The 20493-nt window shown below is 41.6% G+C and overlaps 2 protein-coding genes across 3 annotated transcripts; both read left to right on the forward strand.

The window, feature by feature from the left end:
- The first annotated feature begins 401 nt into the window (after positions 1-401).
- znf143b (zinc finger protein 143b) lies at positions 402-10668 on the forward strand. Of its 2 annotated transcripts, none has more exons than XM_042706013.1 (16): positions 402-892; positions 2249-2364; positions 3104-3196; positions 3305-3397; positions 4206-4304; positions 4543-4736; positions 4985-5053; positions 5921-6037; positions 6164-6239; positions 6342-6467; positions 6667-6846; positions 7097-7324; positions 7896-8035; positions 8695-8850; positions 9029-9169; positions 10253-10668. In XM_042706013.1, the coding sequence occupies exons 2-16, from the start codon at positions 2253-2255 to the stop codon at positions 10334-10336; spliced, it is 1908 nt and encodes a 635-aa protein (XP_042561947.1). In that variant the 5' UTR covers positions 402-892; positions 2249-2252; the 3' UTR covers positions 10337-10668. The 2 variants fall into 2 exon arrangements, with proteins under 2 accessions (XP_042561947.1, XP_042561948.1); XM_042706014.1 differs by having other exon boundaries at positions 4224-4304.
- A 464-nt stretch (positions 10669-11132) lies between these two features.
- wee1 (WEE1 G2 checkpoint kinase) lies at positions 11133-17533 on the forward strand. Its single transcript, XM_042706019.1, has 10 exons — positions 11133-12523; positions 13151-13356; positions 13656-13722; positions 13937-14109; positions 14286-14554; positions 14798-14884; positions 15227-15312; positions 15483-15653; positions 15894-16039; positions 16268-17533. The coding sequence occupies exons 1-10, from the start codon at positions 12035-12037 to the stop codon at positions 16422-16424; spliced, it is 1851 nt and encodes a 616-aa protein (XP_042561953.1). The 5' UTR covers positions 11133-12034; the 3' UTR covers positions 16425-17533.
- The last annotated feature ends 2960 nt before the right edge of the window (positions 17534-20493 follow it).

Genomic DNA, 20493 nt, shown 5'->3' on the forward strand with positions numbered 1-20493 from the left:
TAGGCTAAAGCTTTTTCAATGTCAAAACTCAAATCATGTCACTACTTATGAATTCACATGTGTTTTGACTCTACTGACAACTCAACTGCTTGTCATAAAATCAATCTGAACTCAGGCCTACATACAGACATAGCTGAAATCTAGAATGGGCGTGAATCACTTACACCAGTCATTGATTTACACCTTCCTTTTCCCAGTATGACAAAATGAAGTGTGCACTATATTGCAAAATTGCGTCCTAAAATCTAATATTGTATTGTTGCCCTAGCCTACAGTATATAAAATGGACAGTGAATACAGCGGACCCAGTTTAAAGAAGTAATGCAGCATTAAGCCTTCTTCAATTACGGTCCCCCATGAGATGGTTCTCTGAATACTGCATTGCCCATACGACCTAGCTCCACATTTCTTGAACTGCCTCACAAAATGGCTGACCAGCACTTCCCAGAAGCATGGGCAACTTTTGTTGTTTGTCTTTCCAACTAAACATTGCCCTGCAGTTATACGACGACGATTTAATTACTGGATTGAGACTGTAATTCAGATGGGCATTCGAAACCATGAAGAATAACAAATTGGCCTTCCATAATGTTTAACTACAGTTTTAATCATCGGACAAAACAGCTCGAAGACCAGAATGGCGCCTGAGCGGTGCCCCTGAATCAGAATGACTGGGTTCCTCTTTGAATTGACATACCAATGGACAAATCACAACACACCACAGATGTGGCAAGGGCTCGTGAAGCCAATAAAATATCGACTTTGAAGAACTAGAACTCATGTTGTGAAGGGAGGACATTTTCATACATGTTCCAGGGTACAAATCAACAGTGAACGTTTCCTGCCCTGATGCATGGTGGTCGAACGAAGGGATTGTTGGAAAATTTCGGAGGTTAGTATATAAATGTGTTTTTACCCAGTGTGCCTTATTTCCTCAGCCATCTCCTAGCAAGAAATCTCACTGTGGGAAATCACATTGGAGACTTTAAGGGACTGTTTACAAATAAAACTAAGCTTAAATGATGCGATGTTAAATGTTTTATTTATTATTGGCTATTGGACGCAGCGTTCATGTTGCTTGCAACATATAACAACGTTGCGTTGTGCGTTGTTCTACTTCAATATCGTTGAATTCATGTTAGCTCACGATAGCCTATGTAATATTACATTTTCACATGTATCTACTGCCGAGTATTCAATCTGTGCGAAATTATCTGAGTCAGTGGTATCGTTTGCAGCGATGTCAAGTTTTTAGCCGAAATAAGCTGTTGCCAATTTCCGCGTAAAAGCCACGCTCAAGGCTTGTGTTTCGAGGCTAACGAGTTGGCTAGCTGCTAACTTTGCGCCAATTGTACCACATTTGGTAGTTAGCGTGTCAAGCTAAGGAGCTATCTGGGAAAGTAAGATTACATAAACTAAGAGCTAGGCATTGCTAATTTGCTTCTGTAACAAAAGCTCTCGTCCTGTCATTACATATTATGTACCTCAAGCCAAAGACTTTGAAGCCTCTTAACGTTAGTAAGCGTTATGCTGTAGTATGTTAATGAATAAACTGGAAACTGGCGAGATTTGTAGCTGGCTATGTAAAGCTAGGTTATATGTTAATCGTGCTGTCAGTAATGCCAACTTCGCAGTCAATAGGAAATGTGTAAGATATGATACGATTTTATGACAGCAGGTAAATAAAACTCGCACACAATCAAATGCATGAATGACTTGATTTCATTTTATCTTCCTCTCAGTGAGAGTTAAATGCACCGTCATGATTACTGTTACACCCGGGCCCATTGATATAACCATTCACGAGATGATGGATACAAATATCTGGTTCATTAAGCATTCTTTGTCGCAGACCTTAGGCTATATGTGTGTTTTCTTTATAGCCTATGTCATATTGATATTCAACCTAGTGAAAGTCCTGATCAAACAACATTAAGACATTTACTATATATAAATCAAGAGTTTGTCAAATGCTATGGTTCAAAGAATAATCTGAAACACATTTAAAAGTTGGCAACTTTGTTGCACAAATTAAAGTTGTGAAATACATTTCTGAAGAATCTGTACGCAAGTACGCAAATCACATTTGCCAGTTTTAAGATGCACCATGGTTAACTGTAGAGATATTTATCAAGACAGTAATTTAACTAGCAGTCTAAATTGTGTTTTCTATATTCCTATTTCTAATATTTTTATTGGAGCTCTGAAAAACACTTTGGTGTATATTTACTTTATGTATTTGTGACAGACAGATGATGCTCTTGGCCCAGGTGAACAGTGATTCTCAGGCCATGGAGTTCCAAACTGTAGATGGGGATTCCCAGCAGGTGACCCTCTGTCTAACAGAGGCTGTCACAGTGGCAGGTAAGGCCTTGATGACTACGACAACCTGTTGAAGCCACTAGTAACCTTTTAAATTGTAAGTTCAACGGGCTAGGGAAGGGCTGAGTTTACTAGACTGAGAGTCTATGAATAACATGATGTAAAGAAGTCCCAAACGGTTGACTATACATCAGCATCAGTCTTGCAAGGTTCAGGATGATTTTAAACAGTAGATGCTGGTTGTCATTTTCTACCTATAAAATGCTGATTTTTATAAAAATGGGAATTTGTCAACTCCAGTATTGAAGTGTTTCATCTCAGTTCAGTCATATCATTTAATTTACAGCTAAATAAAAACCCCACATTTTAGGGTGCACTGACATTTAATATCACATTGTCTTGTGTTGTTTTCCATCATGTCATCAGACATAGATGGGTGTTACTTATAGGACCATTACTCTGCTTTACTACCTCTCCATACCAAAATAGAGAAGTTGAGGGTGCCAACTTAGATTTATGTACACAACCAGTGAAGCCTGATTCCTACAGTCTAACATAACATAAAGTGACAGAAAAAGACCGCAAAATCTGAAAAACAGAAAAAATCTAGCCTAACAAGCTAGTAACAGGAAAAGTCGGAGATGTTTCATGTAGGCATGTTTCAGAAGTCCCACAAAGAAGGTCTATATACAGTTGTGGTAGTGCATTGTGGTGTGTAATTTTCTTTGGTTGAGGGGCACTTTGTGGAGTCAGCATAGACGCATGCCATCCTGTGTTACAGATGGGGATCACATTGAGAACATGGACACAGTTAGCCTGCAAGCAGTGACTCTGGTTGATGGGTCCACAGCATACATACAGCACAACCCGAAAGGTACAGCCATCCCATCACCCGATTGTGATGTATAGTATTCAACACTTCATGGATTTGTTTTGTTGCCATGGGCACAGGCTGAGTACCATCTCTCTCTTTCTCACTCAGTTATCTCAGACACCAAGTTGATGGAAGGGCAAGTGATTCAGCTTGAAGATGGCTCAGCTGCGTATGTTCATCACTTATCCATGCCTAAATCAGGTAACGGTGGCCTTTATGCTTGTTTTGCCAATTAAAACTCTGCCAACTTTCTCACTGTCTGAAAGCACAATGTCATGTACATGTGATGAGAGAAACACTTGTTGGTCAACATATAGGTAGATATTGGCTTTGTATTTGTTGCCATCTGAGATCTTGATTGGTCCTTTTTACGCAGGTAAAAAAAGTTACACTGAAGTATACTTAATTGAAGTTCTTCCATTCACTCATGATTTAATGTACTAAAAGTGTGCTATTTTGTATGTACTAATCATGTACATGTAGTATGCTCATGATCTATCATTAATGCTGTGAAAAATATTCTTAAATACAACTAAGTGCACTGGACTACTATTTATCAAGATTCACTTAAATATACTTAAGTACATATTTTAACTAATTATAGAATGAATGATGTGTCTGCAACTAGCAACAAGTATATTTAAATACATCTTTGGTGAAATAAAGTGGATGTTAAATTGAACTAATTATACTTCATTAATGCATTAAGCACAATGTCAGTATGTTGAAAAAAAAGTACCATTTAAGTACTGATACATTTAGACTTTTTTAAACATACATCAAAGCATCTTCTATGCATTAGATTCAAAGGATACTTTGGTATTTTCACAATAAACTGTTTTGTTTTTTTAAAGCACACTGAAGTACTAGTGATGTACTTGTAATTAGTAGATTTTGTGCACTTTTTTTGTCCATAAAATATAATAATTCTGGTGAAAAGAATCATAGGTGTTGATCTGGTCTGTGTTGTATGTTTCTTTTTAATGAGTGACTCAAATTGGTTTAATAGAATGCTATACATTTGAAGGTGGAGAGGGCTTGAGATTAGAGGATGGTCAGGCTGTACAGCTTGAGGATGGCACAACAGCCTACATCCATACACCCAAAGGTAAACATGTTTTATGTACGGTCAGAATACTCTGATATTTCCCTCAACTCCATTATTTCCCTTTTTTTTTATCTCTTCAGTCTTTAGTCACATATTCATGAATTAGTACTTATTACTACTTAGACATTATAGTTGTACATTTTACAAGATGTATGCCTTCTGACTGTACACATTCTTTGTAATAATGATTCATTTTCAAAAGAACGATTGGACCAATGTTGTACGTGTGTGTATTTAGAGACGTATGAGCAGAGCGGGTTGCAGGCAGTCCAACTGGAGGACGGCACCACGGCCTATATTCAGCACACTGTACACATGCCTCAGTCCAACACCATCCTGGCCATCCAAGCTGATGGCACTGTGGCAGACTTGCAGGCAGAGGGCGCTATCAATGCTGAGACCATCAGTGTGCTGGAACAGTATTCTGCCAAGGTGCCTTCTATAGGGTCCCCTCCATATTCCTGATAGGGTACATAGCGTGGAGGAGAGATACATTGGGTCGGGTGTTTTTTAGTTGTCAACATGGTAGTCATTGGGAACATGGTAGTAGCATGGTTGTACAGATACCAACAGTGGGATAGTGTTTGCACCTCCCCTTTTCACATTGTAATTTGTAGTGGTGGTTAAATATCCTGTACGTCTCAGTCAGTATTCACACTGTGTTTTGTGTGTGTGTGTAGGTAGAGAGCTCCGACTGTGGCACAGGGCTGCTGGGTAGAGCAGAGACTGATAATGGAGTACACATGCAGGTATGGTACCCCTCACCTATTGGTTCTTACTCATACCTAGAGTTATTTATTCTGATCATTTCATATTTAATTTTCAATTATTCTTTAATTTTCAATAATTCATATAGCTTCAGTAACAGCTGAAATTGTCTCAAGGTGCTTTACAGAGCCCAGAACCCAGCTCATGGTAGACAATGATTGGATGACAGTCAAAAACATTCGCTGAAGGAGGGGAACGAGGTACAACACAGATAGTATAATATCCTCGAGGAGGGCAGTACCTGGGCTCCCTGCTGACGGCATGCTATCAAGCAATTGGCTTTATAGGTGTGCAGGAGAGTAACTGATGACAGCCCGAGCCCTGGTAGGCTGTGTGCGATAAGTCTTCTCCAGTTGTGAAGTGGAGCTGGGCCCGTAATCCCCTGGTTGTGAGAGGGGGTCATGTAAGGCGAGGGACGTGTTGCAAAAACAGTGCCCTGCAAAAAAAGGATGTTGTCAAACAGTTCCTGTTTGGAACTGTTTAACTGCTTTGAGAAAAATTGCTAACTTGCTACACTTAAAACCAGCTAGTGAGCTAGGCAGGCGCTGCAAGGTTGAGGAGTTTGCAGCGAGGTGAAAAGAGCTGCGGAGACGTTGTTGATCTGGCCTCCCTACATCACCACGCGTCATCTTCCCTTTAGGCATGAATAGAGGTGTCTTGAGCCAGACACGCAAGGGTGTGATACCCCATACTATCTGTGTTGCACCAAGTGAAGAGACTGAAAGAGAACATGCAGATATTTGGATTGCTAAGACTTTTGTCAGTGCACTCTCTTTACTATATTTAGGCGGATTGACTTGTTCAACTGCTCTGAGCTTAATGTTAATGGTCACCTGCTGGTTCTCTAGATCGTGCTGCAGGGCCAGGATGCCAGAGCCACCAGGGTGCAGCATGTTGGTGAGAAGACGTTCCGCTGTGAGCATGAGGGCTGTGGCAAACTCTACACCACAGCACACCACCTCAAGGTGAGAGTCCCAGCAAAGCCCATCTGTGTGTTCTGTGTCAGAGATGGGCACTCTTGACACAATAATTCATCTGTCTGACAACTTTATGCTGCTTTTATTTCATGTTGAGAACTGTGTGTGTCACAGGTACATGAACGATCACACACTGGGGATAAACCGTATTTGTGCGAACATATGGGATGTGGGAAGAAATTTGCAACAGGTAAGCTGGATGTCTTGATGTTTGGTTTTTAATAAGCATTGTGTCCAATTTCCTAGGTGACATTGTTTGTGTCACATCTGCTTACTGTGTCGTGTTTCCTAGGGTATGGACTCAAAAGTCACATCAGAACACACACAGGCGAAAAGCCATACCGCTGCCAGGAGACCAACTGTCATAAGTCCTTCAAAACGTCAGGAGACCTGCAAAAGCACACGCGGACACATACAGGTACCACGTCACATAATTCCCTTGTCACTCAGTAGCCTATCAGACCTAATGACAACTATTCAGACCAGATTCAGTGCCAGTACATGTTAATACCATCGTATAGTGTCTATCTTCAGTATTTATTGAGTGATCTTGATGTGTTTAGAGGGCAGGCAAATCCAGTCATGCTGATTTTAAATGTGTCATTCTGCTTTCCCAGGGGAGAAGCCGTTCAAGTGCCCGTTCGAAGGCTGCGGCCGCTCTTTCACCACTTCCAACATTCGCAAGGTGCACATCCGCACACACACGGGGGAGAGGCCTTACTACTGCTCAGAGCCCAGCTGCGGAAGGGCCTTTGCTAGTGCCACCAACTACAAAAATCACATGAGGATCCACACAGGTACGCACTTTTTCTTTTTGACCGCTTGTATATTGCAAACATTAGTGGACACAATAGGCTGTTAAGTCTAAAAAAAGTAGTATGGTAATATTTCTAGACTGCTGGAGCTGCACAGTTTTTAACAGAAAATGAACGATCTAACTTTAAATGTTTTTGAGTCTTTGGGAAGGTTTTTGATTCTTGAGCATCTTTTCATCCCTAAATTATTGAAATAAGCATGGACTAATATTTTTCTCTTGCGTCGTCACAGGAGAGAAGCCATATGTATGCACAGTGCCTGGTTGTGATAAGCGCTTCACCGAGTACTCCAGCCTGTACAAACACCATGTAGTCCACACTCCATGCAAACCCTACAACTGCAACCACTGTGGGAAGACCTACAAGCAGATCTCCACGCTGGCTATGCACAAACGCACCGCACACAACGACACCGAGCCCATCGAGGAGGAGCAGGAGGCCTACTTCGAGCAACCCACAGGTTTGACACGCAGAAAAATAAAATCTCTTTGGTTGTAATGTTAACTCTGTCATGTCAGTGATGCTATCCCAGAGGCAGGTTGGTGTTAACCATAACAGTACCTAGATGCTAAGTGAGGGATACTGTATAATCCGCCGGTCTGTATATGAAAATAAATCCCGACAGGATGGACAGGACCCTGATGCGGAGTGGTTATTATATGGTTATTTGCCAAAACAGTAACAGACATTCCTCCAAAACACCTCTAAGTGATTTTTCTTGCCGTTTCGTGGCTTCTGCTGAGAAAAAAAATTGTTCTTAAAACAAATAGAACTTTAAAGGTTAAGGTGTTGTGTAGCAATGTATTACTTGCTGACTCGCCAATGGTCATTACATTTTTTGCAGCGGTCAGTATATATAAAAAAAAAAATCAAACTTCGGAATGTTGCGATAGCCCAATCAATTCAGTGGAACATTTTGCAACATTCTTAGGAGCTGTATATTAATACAAATTATCTTAGGCCCATGATTTAAATTCCATTTCGCTGCCTACAAGTCAACTGACACTTTTTTTTGGTGTTGTTGTGCTTAGAGGCCATGGATGACCCCAGCATCACCTTCACACCCACAGTGGTAGAGGACGACTCCGGATCTGAGCAGGTTATCACGGGAACAGCTGAGATCATAGACCAGCATCATGTGGCCCTCATCACGCATGATGGGACGCAGCAGGTGAGGAATCCTTCACTCCACCCTATGACTCATTGTAATTCACATTCACAAACAAACAATCACACTGACACAACACAGCTGCATAGCGATACAGATCACAATACCTCCCCCTCCTATGACACATACCATGATATACAGTACATTAGGTCTATCCTTAATTCCTACTGATGCCCATCCTTAATACGTATATGCTATGACTCATTGTAATCAGTCAGCTTTATTGGCCAAGTACATTGACACATACAGGGATTTGGTTCCAGCCATTTGTGGCTCACAAGCAAGGACCATTTAATGATTATACACAGACATTATATAGAGAATATGAAGACAATTTAAATAATACACATAAGGTGTTGTGTAATAATGTGTGCATAATGTGTGGTAACTCAAACAACAATGGGATGATGAATCGAATGTTGTAAAGTGTACTATTCAAGAACTTGTTCATCTATAATAGTAATGCATGCTAGGCTTGCATTACTCTTGAGGAATCTTACTTATAAGCTTGGCATTGCTGTTACCAACTGGGGCTTTGCTAAACCCTTTGTGTAGGATTGTGTAACTTTGTATGTACTTTATCAAGGTTGTGAATGAATACTATTACGTATAATTTAACTGTCAGATAGTAACGTGTTGTTTTGTTTTCTTTGCTTTCTTAGGTCAGTCTCTCTCAGGCTGACATGCAAGCCATGGGTGGCACAATAACCATGGTAACACAAGAGGGGACGACCATAACCATCCCGGCTCATGAGGCAATGCTGTCTGGAGGGACACATTCTGTTACCATGGTGTCAGCAGATGGCACTGAGGGACAGGTATGGGATGCTGGAGCTCAAGTGTCAACCTTTTAACATTAAATACTCTACTGTTTGGAGGGATTGCAGTGGCATATTAAGCATGCCCAGAAGCATAGATCCACACAAATGTGGTCATTGTTGTACTGTCATTGTTCATCACAGTCCTTCTCTGTGTGTGTGTGTGTGTGTGGTGCAGGTGGCCATAGTCACTCCACACCTGTCTGCGTTCCAGACGGAGGACGGGGTGTTGATGCAGGAGCAGGAGCATCAGGTGGGGGGCACCCCACACCCTGTGACGCTGCTGGCCACCTCCAATGGCACGCACATCGCTGTGCAGGTAAAGCACCCAGAGGCTACATAGCCTGTCTGCTCTGTAAACAGTTGAGAATAGCTTGGTATTCATGGCCTGGGTGTGTGGAGACACAGGATATCTGTGGTAAAGTGAAATTCGGGCTACATGGTATATCAAGAATTTTTCTCTTTTTTTTACCAATGAGATTTTTTTCTGCTTTAATTAAGCACTCTAAACCTGACAAAAGATCTTTCCGAAATGCATTTTTAAATGAGTTCTATTTAAATGTATTGTTATTATCTTTTATTTAGGTTTACTGATATGTCACTCCTAGATATTCTGCTTGTCAGCTTCTAACACCAACATGGGGTACTCATATTGCCATTGTTTAAAGGGCAGATCCTAATCATCCTTGTTAGCTGTTTGTATAACATACACACAGGGAGGCGGCAGACATCAGCTTTTACAATACATTTATTTGGTTACATAAGGGCTTTCACTGTTTGCTATTTATTTATTTATTTATGATTTTTTTTTTGTATCTTAACAACTACATATAGCCAGCATAACACCAATTAAACCAGTAAATAACTGGCATGAAAAGCTAACATCAAATATTGCACCAGTAGCTATACCGGGGGTACAGCGGGGGCATACTTCTGTTTGTGTCCTTTGGTAATTTGCTGTTAGTGTAAATTAAAATGCTAGATTGGTTTGCTTAACATTTACATGTAGCACCTTCAGAGGAATATGATCACCTTGTGTGATCCACTTTATGTGATCTCAGTGTTGTGCTAAATGAGAACGAGCCCCAGACTGTTCTTCCTTTGATTGTCGACTGTAAATCCACTCAGAACCTCACTAGCTGATAAGGTCACAGCAAACACCTCGTCAGCAAAACAAAGGAGCACATCAGGGGTATCTCTACAAAGGCCTGGCTTATATTAGGTTTTTTAAAGCCATTAAATCAAGTCAGATGGAGGTCTTATCCATTGTTGTTTCTCTCTAATCACTAGTTTAAAATGTACTGTAAGTAATGTAGGCCAGAGGCAATGTCATTTTAGAGTTTTTTTGTTTATTTCAAGTCTGATGTTGTTGTTTTTTTCTTCTTCTTTTTGTATTAAACAGCTTAGTGATCAGCCCTCACTGGAAGAAGCCATACGAATTGCATCAAGAATACAGCAAGGGGAGACGCCTGGACTTGATGATTAACAGACATCCAGAGACATGCCATTAGAGACGATGAACTGGAGTCTGGGATGACCTAATTAAAAATCATTAGCCCCAGAACCATGATTATAATAATGATCATATTTGAAGATTAAGATATTTTTGTGTGAGCAGTGTACATATGTTTTAAAACTGGAGTTTTCTGCTGTACAGATTTATTCAATACTGCTGTTGAATGTATGGACTATGGTCAACTAATTAAAAAAAAAATTCTACTGTCCTGTAGTAGAAATACCCTTCAATTTTTTCAGACTTTAAAACATTTTAATTTACGTGTCTAATAAATTTGGATTTGTATCCCATTTATTTTTACACTTCAGTACTTTGAAGACATTCTTTTTCCAGAAATTCTAAAGCGCCTTGAATTAGTTAATAACATTTTAATAGACTGTCTCCACAGCAGAGTAGAGCTCCGAAACTCGAATCCCAGAAGAGCAGGCTCTGCAGTTCGTCAACTATTTCAGACCATGTCAAAATGTAATGTCACCCGACCCCCCCCCCCCCCCCCCCCCCCAAAAAGGTCTAGCGATCGATTCTAGGCTGCCATTAACCAAAGGTGTTGTTTCTCCCGAAGTTTTACATATCAAAGTAAAGCCGAGGTCGAAATCTCCTCCCCTTTCTCCCCATCACCAACATATAAACTGATTTACAAGCTGCCAAATGTCATTATCTCTTAATGAGTCTGCATGGCATCGCTGTGTTAGGGTAACAACTTGCCATATAGCTATTTATATTATTTTAGCTATTTATTATTATATGTTTCAGGTATTTTTCTTTTTTCATTTAAATATTTTTTCCTTGATGCACTTTACATGTTAACTTGGTCTTGTCAACAAAGTTTTTCATTCTAGTGTTTAGTTTCAACAAGAACGAGCAAAAGTGTACCTGTCTTCTACATGTTGAAGTAGTTCGCGCCAAATTGACGTAGGATTCTGAAGGCGGAAATTGGACGTTTGCGATTTAGCACCGTCTGTCTTTCAAACTCCGCAGCCGTGCTCTCATTGGTCGAACGTTTGATCATTTGACCAACGGTCGCGGGAAGGTACGGGACCATGCTTGGAAGAGAAGGAGGAGTGGTTTTTCATTCAAAGTAATTTCGTAAACATTACACTGTCTTCGTAAAAAAAATCTTGACGTTTTCTCAACGTTTCAAACGTGTTTTGATGTTTTTTTATGTTATCGGCTGTCTTTTTGGGAGCGGATTTGACTTTTCTCATACCACAGTCTTTAAGGTGAACTACATCGTAGCCATTTGCTGGGGTTGTCGTTGGCCAACACTTAACGAAGCTTCTCGCTAACAGTTAGCTTCTTATCGTGAAGTTAACTTGACTCAAGCACAGGAGCTTGTCTTTGGATCTTACAACAACAACTTTCGGATATTTTACACGGACTCGTATCAGTCTTCAAGGAGGTAACGTTAAAAGACGTTGGACCACGTTATCTGGAAGAGTTTTGTCATGGTGACTTCGACATAAGTTGGTGTTATGATTCAGCCAGTCAACTTATTTGCTAACGTGGATAGCTCGCTATGTTTTGCTCCCTTCTCGGTAGCTAGCTAGATGGACGGCTAGCAAACTTTACTGGGTCGGCATCGCTTCTTGTTTTTATTGTATTTATTTAATCTGTACCTTCGGACAACCAGTTCTTTCCAAAGACTAAACGCTCTTGTGTGAGCGAAATATGGAGGGGAAAATGAGTTTCAGCTGTAGGCGACTTGAAAAGAGTAACGTTAACTCTCCCAGCCTGCGGCCTATTCGGCAAAAACTGAGCTTTTCTCCGAGCGACGGAGAGGAGGATTGCATAGAAGATGCTAATAACAGCACGGGAGCCGAATCGGGCTTTACGGAACTGGATTCCCCGCTGCCACTTCGACGGAATAGCGCCGACAAGAGACATGATTCCAACAGCAGCCCTCAGACAGCGGACGACGACGACATCGAGTCCTGGGATGAGGAGGGCTTTGAGTCGCCCTCTCACTTGAAAAATATTTTCATAAACAATTCACCCTCTGTACGGAAAGGGACTCGGAGTTACGATAGTTCGCCAGAGAGGACATTTGTTCACGACGACGGAGAGGGGTCTAGCTCACCTATTCCAGACTGTCCCGATACACCCCCCCATAAAACATTTCGGAAGCTTCGCCTTTTTGATACGCCTCATACGCCCAAGGTGAGTTGCTTTAGCATAGCTAGCCTAGCAGAGTTACGTTAAGAGTGAGATGCATGAAGTTTTGGTGAACGCCACGTTGGCCTTTAACAAGTCAGCTTAACTAACCCATTTAAAGTTACCAAAATGTAACTGTTAGATTACTTGAGTTGATGTGTTTTGGGGGATACGTTATCGAAGAGGATGTAGGGGTAACATAACCTTTCTTTCCTTGAAGAATACTGCTATTGATGGTCAATGGTTAACTTATGTTTAAGATTATGGAAAGTATCCAAGTATTCATAAAAGTATGAAAAACGATCTCTATTTACATGCTTTTATTGTACTGCCGTCAACAAAACACTCCCATGAGTAGTCGGTTAGTGAACTATGACTTAATCACAGGTGACCCAGTTTCTGCCAACAGAGCCCAATTACATAAGACGTTTGAGTGATCAGATATGGGGTCAGCTCACTGGTTTCTGTTGAGCCCAACGCAACTATAGCGTTTACCATTGTTTTCTGTTGCATGCTCACATTAGAGACCTTAGACCTCAGAGACTACTTGTAAGTTAATTTAACACTTTCACTAGGGAAACGTTTTGTAGGTTTTAAACTAACTGATTCATTAATGTGATATGATTTTTGTAGAGTTTGCTGTGCAAAGCCAGAACGAGTGCATCAAGTAGCAGGCGAGTCGCTCTCTTCAGGGATGTGGATTCGGCGAGCAAAACCTGTCTGGACAGCCGGAGGAACCAGACCCCCCAGGTCAACATCAACCCCTTCACACCTGATTCCATCCTTGGTCAATCATCAACTTTTCAAAGGAACACTAGAAAGCGCTCGCACTGGAATGAGTACGTTAACTTATTTTTTCTTTTTTATTATTTGATTAGGGAAAATGTTACCTTGATACAATTACCAGGTTACTTGACTACAAATGGCTAAATGGAGTAGGACTTTCCATTGTCCTATGTTATGTCAGAGTTGTAAAGGCTTCGTTAAGTTCGTTTCAAAAGTATGACTTATGCCGACTGTTGGCAAGTTACCAAAACCTCATTTTCTAGTATTACTCAACCATGTGCTCAGACAATTGACCAATTCTGCCCCCTAGTGCTGGGTGTATGTTATAACGCATTTTCCTGCTCATTTACAGCTCTTGCGGAGAAGACATGGACGCAAGTGATGCGGAAATCGAAGATGAAATTGTTCCTCCATCAAAGGTAATTTGCAATAGATTATTCATGGCTGAATTAATTAATTATTCTGCTAAATACTACTGCAATATGTTTTTAAAATGGAGAGTGTTGGTTCTCAAGCAGAGAGAGACTGGAGTTCCCCTGATAGAAAAATGGCATATAAGTCAAAATCCCTCTAGTTTTCTTTTTAACTAAAGAGCTTAATCAAGTCTGACCTTGTTATCTCTTCCTATCACAGAGAATTACCATGATGGAGAGCAACATGATGTCCAGATACATGTCAGAATTCCATGAGCTGGAGAAGATCGGCTGTGGGGAGTTTGGATCCGTGTTCAAATGCGTCAAAAGACTCGATGGTTGCATCTACGCCATCAAGCGCTCCAAGAAGCCTCTGGCAGGATCAGTTGATGAGTAAGTCTTATGATGTGTCTTTTTAATGTTTTTTGAAGCAGGTGGGTGTATAAGGCTTTATTTACCAGACACCGACCTTTTTATCTGTGTGTTTGCACTGAAGTCACTGCTTTTTTTTTGGTGCTAGTACTCAGACTGAACTTTTTTTTATCTGTTCTTTATCTGTCTGTTCTCAGGCAAAACGCACTTCGAGAGGTGTATGCCCATGCAGTCCTGGGCCAGCACCCCCATGTGGTGCGGTACTACTCCGCCTGGGCTGAGGACGACCACATGCTCATCCAGAATGAGTACTGCAATGGCGGCACGCTCTCGGACGTCATCACTGAGAACTACCGCAAAATGGCCTTCCTGTCAGAGTTGGGGCTGAAGGAGCTGCTGCTGCAGGTCACCCGCGGCCTGAAGTACATCCACTCCACTGCCCTTGTGCACATGGACATCAAGCCTAGTAAGTTCAATTCAATTGTATTTATATAGTGCCAAAACAATACTATTGTCTCAAGGCGCTTTACAAAGTAAAGTAAGTAGCATTCACCTGGGACATTCTCATGTTTGCGTTTCAAAGTTCTGAAATTGCACTTCTGCTTTCACAGCATAAGAATGCTGTTTAGTGTGTGTGTGTGATTTTTAACAAAGGTGGTGTTTAGAATGTGAGGTCTTATTTTGTCTGTGCTCTTCTTCCTCCAATTAGGCAACATTTTTATCTCTCGAAAGACTGCTGTGGATGAGTGTGAAGATGAGGAAGATGGACCAACTACAAGTGTGATCTATAAAATAGGTAATTATCAAAGAGTGAAGGGCTTCAGGTTTGAAACTAGCATAGAGCATTTTGCATGATTTTGAAAATGAGAAGAACTGTTGTCCTCACCACAGAAAAACATTCAGTGATTGGTTCATGATGTGAGCATATTTGTTTAGGAAGAAATACAGAGGGACAACTGGCTGGGTGTCTGATTTTAGACTGGAGGGTTGAGATGGTGTGAAATGGAAGCAGGTGTAATAAAGCATTTATTGTGATTGGTACCTAGGCAGCATGCCTGTTATTTCTTTTTAAACTACAGTCAGGGTGGTTGTACAATAATGTTCAAATAATTCATTTATTTGCCTTTTCTTCTCCTAGGTGATCTAGGCCATGTGACCCGAGTGACCAATCCCCAGGTTGAGGAGGGGGACAGTCGGTTCCTAGCCAATGAGGTCCTTCAAGAGGTGTGTGCCAAAGCATTTATTTATTTATGATTTTAATGTTAGATTTCTGGTTAAGTTGATCTCACGTGGTATTAATTGACCTGTTACAGTAAATACTTGACTTTTGTTGAGACATTAGCTGATGTGTTTGCAGTAATGATGTATTGACCTGTTCCCTTCTTGTGTCACAGGACTACATCAACTTGACAAAGGCAGATATCTTCGCCCTTGCTCTGACTGTGGTCAGCGCTGCAGGGGGCGACCCACTGCCCACCAACGGAGAGAAGTGGCACGAGATCCGCCAGGGCAAGCTGCCGTCCATCCCACAAGTACTCTCGCAGGAGTTCTTATGCCTTTTAAAAGTAGGTGCCACCTAATTTTAATATGAATTTAATTACTTGATGTGTGTACTTTCCAACGCTCCTGTCATAGCCATTCATCAACTTTGTTACAACTTTAAAAGAGAACTGCTCTTTTAATGGTTAATGGCTTATTTGAAATATATTCTCAAAGGGAATAAAGCTCTTACTATTCTCAGGCAGTGATTGATAGTGTCTCCTGAATTGAAACTAAGTATTTTTGTTTTTCTCTCTCCCTCTTAGCTGATGATCCACCCGGACCCCACTCGCAGGCCGTCCGCTTCGGATCTGCTCAGGCACCCAGCTCTGCTCACAGCGGCACGCATGAGTGCTGACCAGCTACGCGTCGAGCTCAACGCTGAGAAGTTCAAGAACGCCCTGTTGCAGAAGTAAGTTTCCATTATCCATTTTTAAAAATGTATTTATTTAGTTTACGATTATTTGAGTTTTTTTGCTCTCTGGCAACTTTCCCCAACGAGGAAGTGTTGCGTTGCTCTACAAGTTACCCAGACGGTTCACACCTCCTTTCTAAGGCGTGTCAGAATTATTGGTACTGTAATGCTACCCCAAGATGCCACATCACTGACTGACTGATTTTGTTTATTTTCATCCTCCAGGGAGCTGAAAAAAGCCCAGCAGGCAAAAGCGGTTGCAGAGGAGAAGGTTCTGTCCACAGACCGGGTTTTGACGCGTTCCACACTGCAGGGTGGGGGCCGAGCCTCGCGCCTCGTCGGCAAGAAGATGAACCGCTCACTAAGCCTGACCATATACTGAAGCACACTTTCCTCAACAAACACACAACCCTGTAGAAATGGTGCTAGACAACAGACTCTGCCTGACAAAACTGTCAGTGCTTTCACACATAAGAACACTTTTTTTTGGTTTTGTTTTTCCTTTATCAAGCTACATCTGTACTTCTGAAACTCAAGGTAGAAATCCCACGTGATGCATATTCCTTGTTACTGAAAGTAGACACACAGTGCTTTGTACGCTGTTTGCTGAGAGCTTACACTTGCAAACTTCTCACAATCCCTCTAGGAACAGTAGTTCTACCGTTTGTTTACCGTTTGTTTTTCTCTCAGTGAAGGCCTGTCCTCCTGAGTTCTGCAGGAAAATTACATAGCAAAGAAAGGTCTACACGCTCTATCCTGCACTTCCTGTCCCAGCCTGCAGGGGGCCCTCTTGCGCAGAGCCCCAACTCACGATGCTAAGACTGGGTGAATGTACCAGACTAGATGCGTGCACCTTACTGCCTGTGAATGACATGCCTGACCGTTAGGCAAAAAACATGTGGTGTCCTAGGTGGTGATTGCCATGAAAATGAGCACTTTGGGCAATAAGGAGGGAGAGAGGAATCTCCACAGAAAAAAGAAAAAAAGAACCTGCTGCTATTCATGTTTGTTATGAATCAGGGTTGGGAGAATTGAAGACAAAATTTTGCCATTTTCTTTAATCATTGGTTTTACAATATGTTTATTGTTCTGCAATAATTAATGTGCCATAATTTACATGCATCTTAATGTTCCTTCAATTTGGCTCCCCATGTACAAGTAGCAAAATCGGAAGGTTCAGAAAATCATGCGTGTGGTAAAAATACATACAATACATAAAAGGATGTCATAACACCAGTCAGTTAGACTGTTAAAGGTTAAAACTGGAACAATATCCCAAATCCCATATCCCCAGCCCTGACGGTAGCATTAAAGCAATCATTGTCCTGTTCTTTGGATTTCTTTACCAGTGAGTGATCGCTTTATGTTGACTTATATTGTCTGGACATGCTACACCTTTGTTAAGGTGTAATATGTATCATTTTGTGCTAAAAAATTAATACCTTCCTTTTCTCTTGTAAATAAGTTCTCATAATAAATTCTCACCAATAATTAAGTTTTGTGTTGTTACTTGACGTGTAGCTACTGGTTTAAATTATGTGTGCACCTAATTAAAGGCGTGCCCTCCTGTCAACAAGACCTCGTCATGTTTCCACATCATAGGCTATTACCTGTACAATTCTCAAATGCATATGTAGTGGTTAATTAGTTAAAACGATAAATGTATATATCTACATACACAGGAAGGGAGACGAGGGATGCTTCCAACTGTATCATCTATCATTCAGGGGACTCCTAATTAACGATAGTTTACTGGTACAGCGGTCGAGTAGGTTTTCACATAATATTTATTAATTGATTGATGGAAGTTCACGAAGAGATTGCCGATAATCCCTTCCGTGTTTTCAATGGCAAGTCCGTTACTCCGGCGCTGTGCGGAGCTAGAACTTCAGATGTGTTGTCGCCTCCAGCCACGCAAGTGCATCGTACCGGTCATGTGACCGCGACATTGTATCCCTCTTGAAAAACTTTCCTCCTCACCAAGTAAGTACGCAGAGCAAGCAGTGGGAGCTAAACTCAAAATGGCATTACGGGACGAACTGTTAAAGGCGATATGGCACGCTTTCACGGCTTTGGACGTTGATAAGAGTGGAAAGGTGTCAAAATCACAATTGAAGGTACGCGCTGGTCTAATTTATTTTACTACATTATTTTCCCAGGACGAGGCACCTGACCAGACCGTAATTCGTTCAAGACATACACTTGACTGACAAGTGTTCTCGAGTACCTTCATATTACTGGAAATATTTGCGGTGACGTTGACGGTGTAAAAAGCAAACAATGAAATTCATTGTTGTTTGGTGTCATGGAAAGATACAAACAGTTGGATCTGACAGCACGTTTGACATGTTACATTAAAATAAGGCTGTCATTGTTGTCCTTTTCCCCGTCTTCATGGAAAAGAGTGTAGTGTGGTTTTAGTTTTAAATCACTTCGAATTATGTCGTTTTGTGTCATAACATTAACGAAATTACAGTCTGTATTAGCAGTCATGGTAGTATTTAGATGATGTAACGAGAGAGCAGATGATGTACATTAATGTTCATTCTGGCTCATATTATTGGTAGCCTAGTAGCTTGAGCTCTGGTGGTTTGATGAGTTAGTCTTGCTTTTAAAATAAAGATGCCATATTGAATTACAGTGTGCTGCACTTGACATTGTTGAATATCAAACTGCGTTGTGTGTTGATACACTTTCAACCTTGGTGTAGGCATATTTCAGAGTGATGAATGAGAAATAGATAAGAGAATGTAACTATAACTCAGATTGATCCATAACCACATACGTTTTGTGTTTTGCAGGTTCTCTCACATAACTTGTGTACTGTGATGAAAATCCCGCACGATCCAGTGGCACTTGAGGAACACTTTAAAGATGATGATGAGGGGCCTGTGTCTAACCAGGGATACATGCCCTACCTGAACACATTTATCCTGGACAAGGTGAGCAGCCCTTTCCACCAGCTCTTGAGAAGGCATCCCCCTTCAGTAGTTACTGGCGTGTGTCATTATAACAAGTCTAAAAAGTCGTCAGATGCCGTTGCTACTGATGTCATCAAAGTCAGCCATCTGAGGCTCTCACCTCTCTACTCAGACACGCCTCAGTCGCTTGCAACATATCAAAAGTTGTAAGACATAAGTATGCAAAAGGAGCGTAAAAATGTGAAACCCGCTTCAGAACTTTACAGTGGTAAGGATACAGCAGTGATGTCACTCTGTTCTTGTAAATTCGTACTGCTCTTGTAGTAATTATGTTGCAAACTTGGACTTGGTGCTGATGAACACATTCATTTTCCCTCTGCCCAAAACCATTCCCCCATTGGGTGCCACGAATGCTTTGAGGGTGTTGGCTTTTGCAACAGGAATTAAATGGAGGAACCACGTTTCACAATGCTTTACGCACAGCACAGCAGTGGAAGTATCCGCTCATGTTGTATTCAGAAGAACCTGAGCATGACCGCCTGAGAATGGGTGCTCATGTCTGACGTGCCAACACCTGAGGGCTTCTAGGCAGCAATTCCTGAAAAGCACTGCTAACTGTGCCCCTCAGGATTGCTCTCAGACATATGAGTGCGTCCACGTCTACGAAATTCAATCAGGGTTCCTGGGTCTTTTGGTTTAGTCATGTTCCGTGAGCAGGGACAAGCTCCCCCCTCAGATCCCCTCATGCCACAGACTTCTCTGTGTGTGTGTGTGTATGTGTGTATGTCTGACCCCCATTCCCGTTCTGTGCCTCTCTTTATGACTCACAACACACGCACACACACACACGTACACACACACACACGCATTCACACACATCCTCCACCCCTGCATTGTGAGTCCGTGCCAAGTGGAGTTGTTGTGAGAGACACAGCCCTCAGTAACTCAGCCCCATTGCCACATTGCTCAACCACAGAGAGACGTAGCACGTAAAAAACAGGCTCCCTGTGTGCATCTAGACCAACAGGCAGCAGATCTTTGGGCTTGCATTGATATGAGCATTCTTGTGGTTAGACGGCCTTGGGCACTCTACAGCGTGGATGCTGAGCTATGCGGTATCTTCTGATAAGTCCTTAGCCTTGACCTCTGCATGTAAACATAGAATTCTTTCTGTAAAAACAAAGAGAAAAGGTGCTCATGTTTTTTTTTTTATAGGGAATGCCATAGCGGAGCTGAGAAATGTAGCTCTGCCCTTCACGCTCTCTAATTCTGGAATGCATTGTTAGCCGGCCGCTCTGTGTAGGAAAGCAAACAAAAGAAAGTGGGCCTACACAAACAGTCCCCCAAAATTAGAGCAACTTAACCAAACTATGCATGTGTCTGAGAAAGAGAGAGAGAGAGAGAGAGTGAGAGTGAGAGTGAGAGGGGCAGACAGAGAAAGAATGTCATTCAGTGTGTGTTCATTTTAGTTGGCCTATGATGTGGTGTGGTTTGTTTGGTGTCACAGCCTGAAGTCTTTACAAACGCAGT

This window comes from Clupea harengus, unplaced genomic scaffold (assembly GCF_900700415.2).
Source record: "Clupea harengus unplaced genomic scaffold, Ch_v2.0.2, whole genome shotgun sequence".
Classification (NCBI taxonomy): domain Eukaryota; kingdom Metazoa; phylum Chordata; class Actinopteri; order Clupeiformes; family Clupeidae; genus Clupea; species Clupea harengus.

Bases quoted from the DNA above. Each gene is read 5' to 3' on its own strand.
- znf143b (XM_042706013.1), top strand. From the start codon at position 2,253: ATGATGCTCTTGGCCCAGGTGAACAGTGATTCTCAGGCCATGGAGTTC. The intron at 2,365-3,103 runs GTAAGGCCTTGA...CCTGTGTTACAG, and splicing joins AGAGGCTGTCACAGTGGCAG to ATGGGGATCACATTGAGAAC. The intron at 3,398-4,205 runs GTAACGGTGGCC...TTGGTTTAATAG, and splicing joins CTTATCCATGCCTAAATCAG to AATGCTATACATTTGAAGGT.
- wee1 (XM_042706019.1), top strand. From the start codon at position 12,035: ATGGAGGGGAAAATGAGTTTCAGCTGTAGGCGACTTGAAAAGAGTAAC. The intron at 12,524-13,150 runs GTGAGTTGCTTT...TGATTTTTGTAG, and splicing joins ATACGCCTCATACGCCCAAG to AGTTTGCTGTGCAAAGCCAG. The intron at 14,885-15,226 runs GTAATTATCAAA...TTCTTCTCCTAG, and splicing joins AAGTGTGATCTATAAAATAG to GTGATCTAGGCCATGTGACC.